This window comes from Arachis stenosperma, chromosome 8 (assembly GCF_014773155.1).
Source record: "Arachis stenosperma cultivar V10309 chromosome 8, arast.V10309.gnm1.PFL2, whole genome shotgun sequence".
NCBI classification, from domain to species: domain Eukaryota; kingdom Viridiplantae; phylum Streptophyta; class Magnoliopsida; order Fabales; family Fabaceae; genus Arachis; species Arachis stenosperma.
Genome location: NC_080384.1, coordinates 16,602,470 through 16,614,770, shown reverse-complemented (window position 1 = coordinate 16,614,770; position 12,301 = coordinate 16,602,470). Strand labels below are relative to the sequence as shown.

The 12,301-nt window shown below is 30.9% G+C and overlaps 1 protein-coding gene across 1 annotated transcript; it reads left to right on the top strand.

The window, feature by feature from the left end:
• Positions 1–1,880: 1,880 nt before the first annotated feature.
• LOC130943680 (protein DETOXIFICATION 27-like) lies at positions 1,881–6,331 on the top strand. The gene is made up of 8 exons (XM_057871667.1): positions 1,881–2,439; positions 2,518–3,059; positions 3,224–3,310; positions 3,416–3,472; positions 4,372–4,610; positions 4,735–4,853; positions 5,806–5,892; positions 6,011–6,331. The coding sequence occupies exons 1-8, from the start codon at positions 2,164–2,166 to the stop codon at positions 6,062–6,064; spliced, it is 1,461 nt and encodes a 486-aa protein (XP_057727650.1). The 5' UTR covers positions 1,881–2,163; the 3' UTR covers positions 6,065–6,331.
• Positions 6,332–12,301: the final 5,970 nt, after the last annotated feature.

Genomic DNA, 12,301 nt, shown 5'->3' with positions numbered 1-12,301 from the left:
TAAGAATAGAGTGCGAACTTGCACTATCCGCAAGACAAATATCTTCAGAATATGTCCTTACCATTTTTCTTTAAAGACAAATGATAATAATAATAAAATGAGTAGAAGTACATGCACAGTAAAATTATTCACATGAATACTTAACAAACACATACACATATCAAACTATTCCATCATTGATCAAATAGCCAATATTTCATTAAGAATCCTTAAAGAAATTAGATACATCATAATGAGTGGTGGAATTTTCATCATTTGAAACAAAATTTGTTTCCTTTCCTTTGTCATCCTTTTTCAAGGATGCTTGATAAAGATCAACTAGGTGCCGTGGGGTACGACAGGTACATGACCAATGGCCCTTTCCACCACAATGGAAGCATTTATCCTCAATTGATTTACTTTGCCCATTGTTTCTTTCTTTATCTAACTTCTGGTGAGATCCTTTCTTGTGAACATAATTTCTTTTCCTTCCATAATTTTTCTTGTTATCAAAATCTTGCCATTTACCTCTTTTGGGGTTATAATTTGCCGCATTTGCTTCAGGAAATGGGGTGGCGCCAGCTGGACGCGCTTCATGATTTCTTAAGAGCAACTCATTGTTGCGTTCAGCAACAAGAAAGTAAGAAATTAGCTCAAAATAATTTTTTAAATCCTTTTTTTCGATTGCTACTGCAGGAGCACATTCGAGACATAGAAGGTCGAGAAAGTTTTCTCTAACATATCGGGCTTGAGGAAGTATCACATGATTGTACCTTTTTTCAAGGTCTTTTCACAGATCTGCAGGACTTTTAATGTGAAATATTCAATTTTTCAATCATACGTCAAGATGACGACGAAAGAAAATCATGGTCTTAGCTTTATCCTTCTGAGATATATTATTTTCACCCTTAATGGTATCTCCAAGATCTATTGAATTAAGATGGATTTTAACATCTAGTATCCAGATATATCAAAAGCATTATATTCAAGATGAAAGAGTTTCGACATAATAAAAATTTGTTACCTGAAGTCTTCCTAAAATTTCGTTAGAACTTCGTGCTGATAACGTGTTATGAAATAACTAAATAAATAAAGAAATATAAAGAAAGAGAAAGATGTGGTAGTCGTATAAGAGATAGAGAAATTTTTATTACTGTATAGAATACCTAGTTGCTTCTCTATATATAGGTAAGGAAGTTTTACATTTTTCAACTTCATTAATTTGGTTTGCCTTGAGAAGTTAAACTATTCATTATTGAAATCAAACACCCATATTAATGATGGTCATCCACTTCATCTTTCATCCTTATCACAACAGTTAAGGTTTATTTGTGTTGTTTTAAATTATTTTCTTTTGTGTGGTCTTAAAGGAAACTCATTAAATTGAATTTGGATCCTCTAAATTTTAATTTTGTACTTTAAAGGATAAAATGTGATCTTCTATCCTTGAATGATTTCTCTTTTATATTTATTTTTGGTCTCACCTATAAAATAAATGATAAGAGATTACACTTTACTATCTAAAGTGAATTCAAACTTTAAGAATCCAAATTCCATTAAATTAATCGTGACATTTTAAATTACTATTTCTATTCCGAATATTTAGAATCATAATAAATTAAACGAAAATAATTTTATATTTATAAAAAATAAATTTTAGTTGATAAAAATATTTAAATTTTTAAAAAATTATTTAAAATTTTTAAAGTATTCCCACTAATCGTTCTAATTTTCAACCTTTTTTTACTATTATCATCCAAAGTCTTCGTCAAACTCTCACCACAGCTTATGACTTGATTCTAGTAGATCAAGTTAACTAACTAACTAACTGTAACTGATTTTTTTCTTCTTCCTACCATGACCGTCTTTACCACCACTAACGAATTAAAAAAAAAAACTAATGACCAAAGAAAAACAAATGAAGACAACTCATTTTAAAAAATTAATAAAAACAAAATGATACACTCCTGAGTCCTGACTCCACTAACAATAGAAAATAATTTTCATTCTATTCATCATTTTTTTCTCTTGACGATATCATGTATCTAGATCTGTTTATTTTGGTCAACTCAATTTCTTATAGGAAATCTAAATCCAGGTCGTTGAACACTTACAGAAAAGGTCACTATCAATAAGAAATATCTAAATCTGCACTGCATTGCTCACACACATTTAATCAAACACATGGTGGGCAGTAACAGTGGCAGTGGTACTATCATCATCAACGAAGCAGAGAGTCCCCTGCTACACCAACCACACGACGAAGCCACTCTCATACAACGAACATGCTCCGAATCAAACAGCCTTTGGCAAATTGCTGCCCCTTCCATCTTCACCCGCCTCGCCATGTTCTCCATCACCGTCGTCACCCAGTCCTTCGCCGGCCACCTCTCCGACATCGACCTCGCTGCCTTCTCCATTTCCTGCACCGTTCTCATCTCCATCACCTTCGGATTCTTGGTAACCATTTTCAACCTTCTCGCATTCCTCCACGTTTCTTCCATCTTCACCAACCTTTTCGGTTTCGTTCCTCTTTAGCTGGGCATGGCGAGCGCGCTTGAAACCCTCTGCGGTCAAGCTTACGGTGCCAGAAAGCATCACATGCTGGGAATCTACCTGCAACGCTCGTGGCTCGTTCTCTTCTTCTCTTCGCTCTTCATGATTCCGATCTTCGTGTTCGCATCTCCGATCTTGAAGTTCATTGGACAGCCTTCAGCGGTTGCAGAACGCACCGGTTTGGTTGCCATATGGCTGATCCCTCTTCACCTCAGCTTTCCCTTCCAATTCTCGCTGCAAAGATTCTTGCAGTGTCAGCTCAAGACACGTGTCGCGGCGTGGATGGCAGGTGTTTCACTTGCCATCCACGTGGCAGTGACTTTGGCTTTTGTGTCCAAGATGAAGGTTGGGATTGTTGGTGCTGCGCTTTCTATTGGGTTCTCGTGGTGGGTTTCGGTTGTGGGAATGCTTTCGTACACTCTCTTTGGTGGGTGTAGAGATACATGGACTGGTTTCTCTTCTGAAGCTTTTCTTGGACTCTGGGAATTCTTCAAGTTATCTTTTGCTTCTGGCATCATGCTTCTGTTAGTGTTTTACGTAATTCCCTGTTATTATGTGTGGTTTTCTAATTTTTAGAAATGCGTACTTTTAACAAAGAGTGAAGATAGTTTTTTTATATTAGAGAAAAAATAAAGATATCCTATTAAGTACTCTGTAATTTTTGAGTATAATGTGTGTGATATTGCAGGTTAGAGAATTTCTATTACAGGTTGTTGCTTATAATGTCGGGTTATATGGACAACTCTGAGGTTGCTATCGATGCTCTTTCGGTTTGGTATGGTAGATTGAGATTCCTAGTTTAGCTTGGTATTAATTGCATCCATAGCTTTTCATTTATTGGATTATATTTTATTTTGTTTCGGAATTTTGACCTTGGCAGTAATACTATTTATGCTTGGGAATCCATGATACCTCTTGGATTTTTAGCTGCATCCGGGTATGTTACTTGATTGTAACTCCGCCTTTCTTCCTCTCTCAAAGCATGCTAAATAGTAAATAATGGATTGATAGTAGGGAGAAAAGTATGAGTATATTGAAATGTTAATTATTGGATGAGAAAATGCTCTAAAGTTTGTGTTATTCTGCTATTGCTCTCTATTTGGTTGTTGAATGTTTCCTCTCAAATTATTGTAGCAGTTAGTTCATGTTATATAAGTTCTCTTGCTGAAATTTATCTAGATGAACCATGAGATCCTTATTATTATCATTTGTATTCGATTTTGGATGAGTTTTCTCAAGAGAAAATTGTTTTCTTTCCCCTGCTTCCAAATCATGTTACAGTTTCCTAAACATGCTTCAAAGTTTGTCAATGCTTGACATTTTAATTTGTAACTGATTTTGTGAGACAGAAACTCGTTGATCTCTTGGAGATTATTGTCTATATACTATGCTGAAAACTAAGGTGCTCTTATTGTCTATAAGTCAGAAGTTCCAAGAAAATGTCCACGAGTATTCTTGAAGATTTTCAAGTTAAGATTTTCGTGAATTTTTCAAAGAAAATATCTACCTACATGGATGAAACTTCTCAAAAATCAATTAGGTTGTAGACTTTTGTCTATGATGTTATATATCCAGGGTGCAACATCAACTTGAGATTGTATTACAATTTACTAGGTCTATAAATACACTTATCTTCACCACATAATTTTATCAAACATAAATTCCTCATTATTAGATATAAGCAAATAATTGCAGAAACAAAGTCCAACTGTTTAATGATACCGAACTAACAAAAATCCCACCTGTTTAATTATATAAAACTAATTCTCTGTCAACTATAAAACCAAGTAATTTTTTTTTCTGCTTTACATGATTGATTGACATTATTTAACTCAGGGTGCGTGTAGCAAATGAGCTTGGCGCAGGCAACGCAAAAGGGGCAAAATTTGCAACAGCTATTTCATTGCTAAACACTGTGGTGGTGGGATTTATATTTTGGTTGATAATTATGATCTTCAATGAGAATCTTGCTTTGATCTTTACCTCAAGCTCCGCTATTGTCCAAATGGTCAATGAGCTGTCAATCATGTTGGCTTTTACAATTCTGATTAATTGCCTCCAACCTGTTCTTTCAGGTTAGTATCTTTCTAATATCGACTTTAATGAGCACCAAAGTCGAATCTCTGTCAATGATGCAAATTCTGATGTTATTTGTCTCCAATAAATATGTGGTATCTATTTGGTCTTCACTTTTCTCAGGGGTAGCAGTGGGATGTGGAAATCAAGCAATAGTGGCATACGTTAACATTGCAAGTTACTATTTGATGGGAATGCCTCTTGGGATCCTCCTAGGCTGGTTGCTGCCTTCGGGTATTATTGTAAGTCTAGCTTATACCTAAGTTACCACAAATATATGCCAAATATAAGAACTTGTTAGGTGGTTATTAGGCATTCGAAAATGCTACTTGTCCTTTAAATTTCAGCCTTTGGTTAGCCTTTAAATTTAATAGTATATTATTTTAATTTTTTATACCCACTTTCACGATATCAGTTGTTTAAAAAATTCGGGAAGTTACTTGCTTTTTATTTTTTCTCTTCTTTAAAGATTGAATAAAGGACAACTCTCCTCTAAAGATTGAATAAAGGACAATTTTTAAAGAATATCTAGTTGCACTGTTAAACATTTTGGTTGATCATAACCATAGGAAATTAGGGATAGGATACTCTAGTCAAATGTGACGAATAAGATGATCTAATTTAAATTGATTTAGACTTAATTATTTTGTATGTCTTCATAGTTTCTTTAAATTTTAAATTAGGTCTTTTTAGTTTAAAATTTTGTAATCAAATCTTTATATTAGATAAAAAATTTCAATTAGGTCTTTTCTAATTATATTTTTTACTGAGAAAAAATACAATTTTTCCGGAGTATTCATTTTTGTGTTTAATGTAGGATGAATTATGAGATATTAAAAACAAATATTCAAGATTATTGCATTTTTTTCTAAAAAATAATAATTAATAAGAATTTAATTATAAATTTTTATCTAACATAAAAATCTAATTACAAATTTTTAAATTTTAAAAATCTAATTTAAAATTCAATAAAAATTATAGAGATTAATTGAATAATTAAATCTAGAATTTATATCTAATAAACAATAGTAAATGAAGTATCATGTTGTATACATATCATAATATTAATATGTTAAAAAAATGGGTACAAACTCATAATTTATGTTTATTGCGGATAATGTGATGCACGCTAGAACTTGCTATAAAGTTTGTTTTACCTAAATGATTAGTTAGCTGTAATTGTTATCATGTCAGGGTATGTGGACGGGAATGTTGAGTGGAACGGTGGGTCAAACGTTGATTTTGATCGTTATTACGATGAGATGTGATTGGGATAAAAAGGTATGTAAGAGCAATGAGCACCCTACTATATACGCTGATGACAAAATCTACTGTTTTCGATTCCATATACCTGAACTATATAGTAAGAACGCTAACTTTGGTTAATTTGTCATGATAGGTACTGAAAGCTCAAGTTCTTGTCAAGGAGAAAGCACTAGTCTCCAACCAGTAATACCCAACTTTCACGAGGGCGTAAAGATTCGAACTCATGTATATGCTTCGTGTTGGTATATTAGTACGAGAAGATGACAAAATCTTATATTTGTGTAGTGGTTTCAAGGCACGATTAGATCATTTTATTTAGAGAGATATTTGTCCTCACACTTAATTGTTATAGGGTTGATGACAATGCTCTCTCATGATACAATGAAATCTAAAAATTTTTTAATTAGCAATAATAAAATTTTTTTAACTTTCTTGAACAAAGAAATTTTTTTAATAGTTGATTAAAATGTACACTTAGTACTTGTATATTTAAAATAGTGGAAAGGACTTATTTATACATATTGCACGTAGCAATTATGATGCAATTATGATTAGTTACGTATACAAATGGTTGTGTCTTTTCTATATTCAATAGATACAATGTTTTGAACATACACAATTCTTAAAGAGTGGTGTCATTTTAACTAATAGACACAATGTTTTGAACATACACAATCTTTAAAAAATTGTGTCCTTTCAACCAAATGGTAGTAAACAGTTAGTATTTGTTTATTAATATTAATAATAATGTTAATAATAATATTAATAATATTAATTAATCAAATTTGTAAATACCGTTCGATCTCCCACTATTTACAAAATTTAAATGTCATATAAGTATATGCATAAAAAATGTGTCACTAAAATTAAACATTTTTTTAGTGTAAATTCTAAAATTCTAATGAAGTAATAGGTGTCTAATCGATTAAACCTATACTCCATATGCTAGTACCAAAAATCACACACATTACTTATACCCTCCAAGTTCAAGAGTTTACAATTTTAAGCACTTATATGGCCTTGTGTTCATCCTGATTTCATGAATATTTACGAGAATAAAACTTCTAAAATTCTCGATTAGAGCGGCACCACTCTTATATTTATATAAGTGGAATCTTTTGATAGATAATATTATCATTTCATTAAGTGTTTAAACTCACCCTCTTAATTTATTGTAAATAGCACTAAATCCGATACCTTAGTGCTCCAATTGCTAAATAACTTGTTATTACTCATTAAACCTTAAAACTAGTGGCCTACTAGAATAAGGTTGGGTTCCCATCATTTAGTAATAATAGATTTTAATCCCATTTTAGCAGTAGTCTCTTTGATTTTATCCCTTGACAAACCTTTAGTCAAAGGGTCTGCTAAATTTTCTTGAGATCTTACATAAGTGATGGTAATTACACCATCATCTATTAGTTGCCTCGCAAATTCATGTCTCAAACTTATATGTGTAGACTTTCCATTATAAACCTTATTATATGCTCGAGACATGGTTGATTCACTATCACAGAAGATTGAAATGGCTGTCGTCTATTGTAGCCATAGCTCTATATCATATAACAAATTTCTTAACCATTCTGCTTCTTTACATGCGGCTGATAAAGCTACAAACTCAACCTCCATAGTAGAATGTGTAATACATGTTTGTTTCTTTGAGGTCCAACTTATTGCTCCACCACCTATGGTGAAAATCCATCCTGAAGTGGATTTGTTATCACTAAGATTTGTAATCCGATGCTTCTAAAACTGGGGAATACTCACTATAACGTAATCCCAAGTTTATGGTTTTCTTGAGATAACCAAGAACTCTTGTTATAGCTTTCCAATGTTGATTGCTAGGCTTTCCTGTAAACCTTGTTAATTTGCACATAGCAAATGCTATATCAGGTCTAAGACAATGCATTGCATACATTAAACTTCTTATGGCACTAGCATATTCTAATTGTGCTATAGGTCTTCCCATATTTCTTTCTAATTTAAGATTAAGATCATATGACGTATTGGATTCTTTAATTGTGAGATGATCAAACTTTTTCAATATCTTTTTGATATAATGAGATTGATTTAAAGTAAAGGCAACTTCATTCTTATGCACCTTTATGCCTAATATTGTATTAACTTCATTCAAATCCTTCATCTTGAATTTAGAAGTTAGATACTCCTTTGTTACACGAATTCTTTCTAAATTTGTTCCGATGATTAACATATCATCAGCATAAAAACAAATGATTACTCCATCATCTTTAGTAAATTTTGAGTAAATATATTTATCCAAACTATTATGTGAAAAACCATTTGATAACACCACTGAATCAAACTGCTTATGCCATTGTTTAGGTACTTGTTTTAGCCCATACAAAGACTTAATTAATTTGCAAACTTTCTTTTTATTTTCGGGTAGTACATAGCCTTCCGGTTGCTCCATATAGATTTCTTCATTAAGATCTCCATTTAGAAAAGCCGTTTTAACATCCATTTGATGTATATGAAACTTATGAATGGATGCTAATGCTATAAGAGTCCTAATAGAAGTCATTCTTGCCACAGGTGCGTAGGTATCAAAATAGTCTAGACCTTCTTGTTGTCTAAATCCCTTGGCCACTAACCTTGCTATAAAGGTTTGTAATGAACCATTAGTGTTATACTTTCTTCTAAATACCCACTTACATCCTATAGACTTTGATCTTGGAGGCAAATCAACCAAGACTCAAGTATTGTTAGATAATATTGAGTCCATTTCATCATTTATTACTTCTTTCTAAATAGTAGAATCTCTTGAAGCCATAGCCTCTTTGAACGTTTGAGGATCATCCTCTATATTTATCACAATAAGAATCTTGTTTGTCACAGAATCCCTAGTTCCTTTTACCAAAAAAAGTGATAGCCTGAGAAGAAATAAAATATAGACCCAAGTCCTTTTCTTTTCTCACTCTTAAGTTCTTCCTTGATTCAATCAACTCTTTTTCACTTAGACGTTTATTATTTTGATTATTTATTTCTTGTGAAATATTAGTATCATTTTGGGGATATTCTGAATTAGAAGTTGAATCATTGATAAATTTATTTTCAATAAATTCTACCTCTTTTGATTCAACAACTACATTAGACACTAAGTCTAATATTTTATATATTTTAGAGTTTTGAGCATATCCTATAAAAGTGCCTTTTATGACTCTTGGCCCCAATTTGGTTCTCTTTTGATCAGGAACTTGATAAAAGGCTAAACACCCCCACACTTTAAGATAATTCAAATTAGGTTTCCTTCCTTTCCAAATTTCATAAGGAGAAACCTTTCTATATTCTGATGGTATCATCTTATGAATATGACATGATGTCAATAATGCTTCACCCCACAAATTGTAAGGCAATTTCATATTTAGTAACATTGAATTAACCATATCCACAAAGGTACAGTTTTTTCTTTCCGCTAAACCATTTTGTTGTAGAGTATATGGAGCAGAAGATTCATACACAATACCATGTAATTCACAAAAGTAATCAAATTCATTAGAAAAATATTCTCCACCTCGATCACTACAAAGAACTTTTATTTTCTTATTATGCATATTTTCTACTTCCATTTTATATTTTTTAAACATTTCAAAAGTTTCATCTTTATTTCTAAGCAAATACACATAAGTAAATCTAGAACAATCATCAATAAAAGTTATAAAATATCTTTTTCCTCCTATAATAATATTACCATTTAGTTCACAAATATCACTATGAATCAACTCCAATAAATGTGTATTTCTTTTAACTTTAGGAAAATGTTTCTTAGTAATTTTAGATTATATGCAAATATCATATTTCTTATTAAAATCCCTGTTACTAAGATCAATATAGTTATTCTTTTGCATATATTCAATTGATTTGTAATTTAAGTGTGCTAATCTACTATGCCATAAATCACAAGAATCAACAACATACAATGAAACATTCACTTTATTAATACTAAGTTTAAAAATGCCTTCAGTACAATATTTTTTTCCTACGAATACATCATTCTTAAGCAAGATCACTTTATCAGATTTCATTTCAACTTTTAATCTTTTCTTACACAAGAGACTAATAGAAACTAAATTTTTTCTCAAATCTGGAACATAAAGTACATTTATTAAACTTAATTTTTTTCCAGATGTAAAATTCAATTCTACAGTTCTTTGACCACAAACTTTGACTGAGTTGTCATTGCCCATTAAGACCTCTCTATTGTTCACTTCTTCATATGTTTTGAATTGGTTGCAATCATTGCTAACGTGAACAGTAGCTCCTGAATCTAACCACCATTCAAGTGATTTTTCTTGTGTTGCTACGTTAACTTCTGTAACCATGCCAATATGCATGTTTTGTACTTTTTCTACAACCATAGCAATTAGATCCTTTTCTTCCACTAAGTTGGTCTTTGGTGCTTCTTTTTTTAGAAGCCTACATTCTTTGATACAGTGTCTTTTCTTGTGACAATGATAACACTTTTTTTGTCTCTTCTTACCTTACTTTGAATCTTTAGATAACTTTCTTTTATTCTTATTGGTGTTGTTTTCACCAATATAATTCACTTAAGAACTTTGAGAAAGATACACAGCATCACGTTTTTGAGTTTCCTCCTCTATACGTATATGCCTTAGTAATTTCACAATTGTGAAGTCCTCACCAAGATGTAAAAGTTTCTTCCTATAACCATTCCAAGATGAAGGGAATTTTAAAATAATTGCTTCAACTTGTAATGATTCAGGGATCACCACTTGTAGATCACAAAATCTACTCACAAGGATTTGTAATTCATGAATTTGATCCATGACAGGCATAGTATCATTCATAATAAATTCAAAATATTTCATCATAATAAACTTATATGTTCCTTGTCGTTCGGTATTGTACTTTTCTTCCAAAGATTTCTAAATCTCTAATGGTGATTGAATTGACATGTAGAAATCATAAAGTCGGTCGGATAAAGTATTGAGAATATGACCTCGACATGCAAAAGTATCTTCATCACGTTTCTTCTTGAATTGAACAATCTTTTCTTTCTCTTCCGGAGTGGAATTTTCAGCGGCATCGGCAATTGGTATAGTCTTTGGGTCAATCACATATACAAGATTGAGAACTGAAAGAAGAAACATCATCTTGTCTTTTCAACGGTTGAAGTTCGTTCCATCAAAGCGATCTAATTTGACAAACTCTTGATTCATGACCTTGAACGTAGTGTTTTGATCTTGTGCCATCTTCAAGAAATATCTCTTTAAAATTGTTGGGTATATTAGTATGAGAAGATGACAAAATCTTATATTTGTGTAGTGATTTCAAGGCACAATTAGATCACTTTTTTTAAAGAGATATTTGTCTCCACACTTAGTTGCTATAGGATTGATGACAATACTCTCTTAGAATACAATGAAACCTAAAAATTTCTTAATTAGCAATAGTAAAAAATTCTCAACTCTCTTGAGTAAAAAAAATTTCTTAATAGTTGATTAAAATGTACACTTAGTAATTATATATTTGAAATAGTGGACAAGGACTTATTTATACATATTGCACGTAGCAATTATGATTAGTTACGTATACAAATGGTTGTGTCTTTTCTATTGTCAATAGATATAATGTTTTGAATATACACAATTCTTAAAGAGTTGTGTCCTTTTAGCCAATAAACACAATATTTTAAATATACACAATCCTTAAAAAATTGTATTCTTTCAACCAAATAGTAGTAAACGGTTAGTAACCATTATTAATATTAATAATGTTATTAATAATAATATCAGTAATATTAATAATATTAATTAATTAAATTTATAAATACCCTTCACTACGACCCTTTTTTATTTTGTCAACTGTTATTGGCTGTGTAATACTCGTTTAATTTGAAGTGAAAATTCAAGTTTAATTGTCGGCATGGATTAACTATTAACTTTACATAAATATACTTGTCTTAATATTTATTAACTATTATCTTCATATGCAGACGATTACACTTTAATTTAAATGAATTTGAGATTAATGATTATTGGACGTTTCAATATCAGAAATGTTCAAGTGAGTGTTCTGGTAACCAAGTTACAATCAAGTCTCCAAAATGCTATTGGTTTAAATTTTAATGTGTAGTGCATATGTTAAGTGATTGGCTTACTGCAGCATGTATTATATTCGTTTTCTTTTGGATGTTATTTTCGAACTTTCAACACATTTAAAGTAAACTAACTATCAAAATAGTATCCGAAAATTTATATTGCTCATAAAAATAATTTTAAAAATTTTAAAAATAAATAAATTCTTAAAAAATTTTAAAAATTCAACAAAAAAACTAAATATTAAATAAGTATTTTTAAAAAAATTTTAGAAATTAGATTTTGATATAAATTTTTATAAATATTATTAAAAAAAATATCTTTGTATTTAAAAAATTTAATAATTT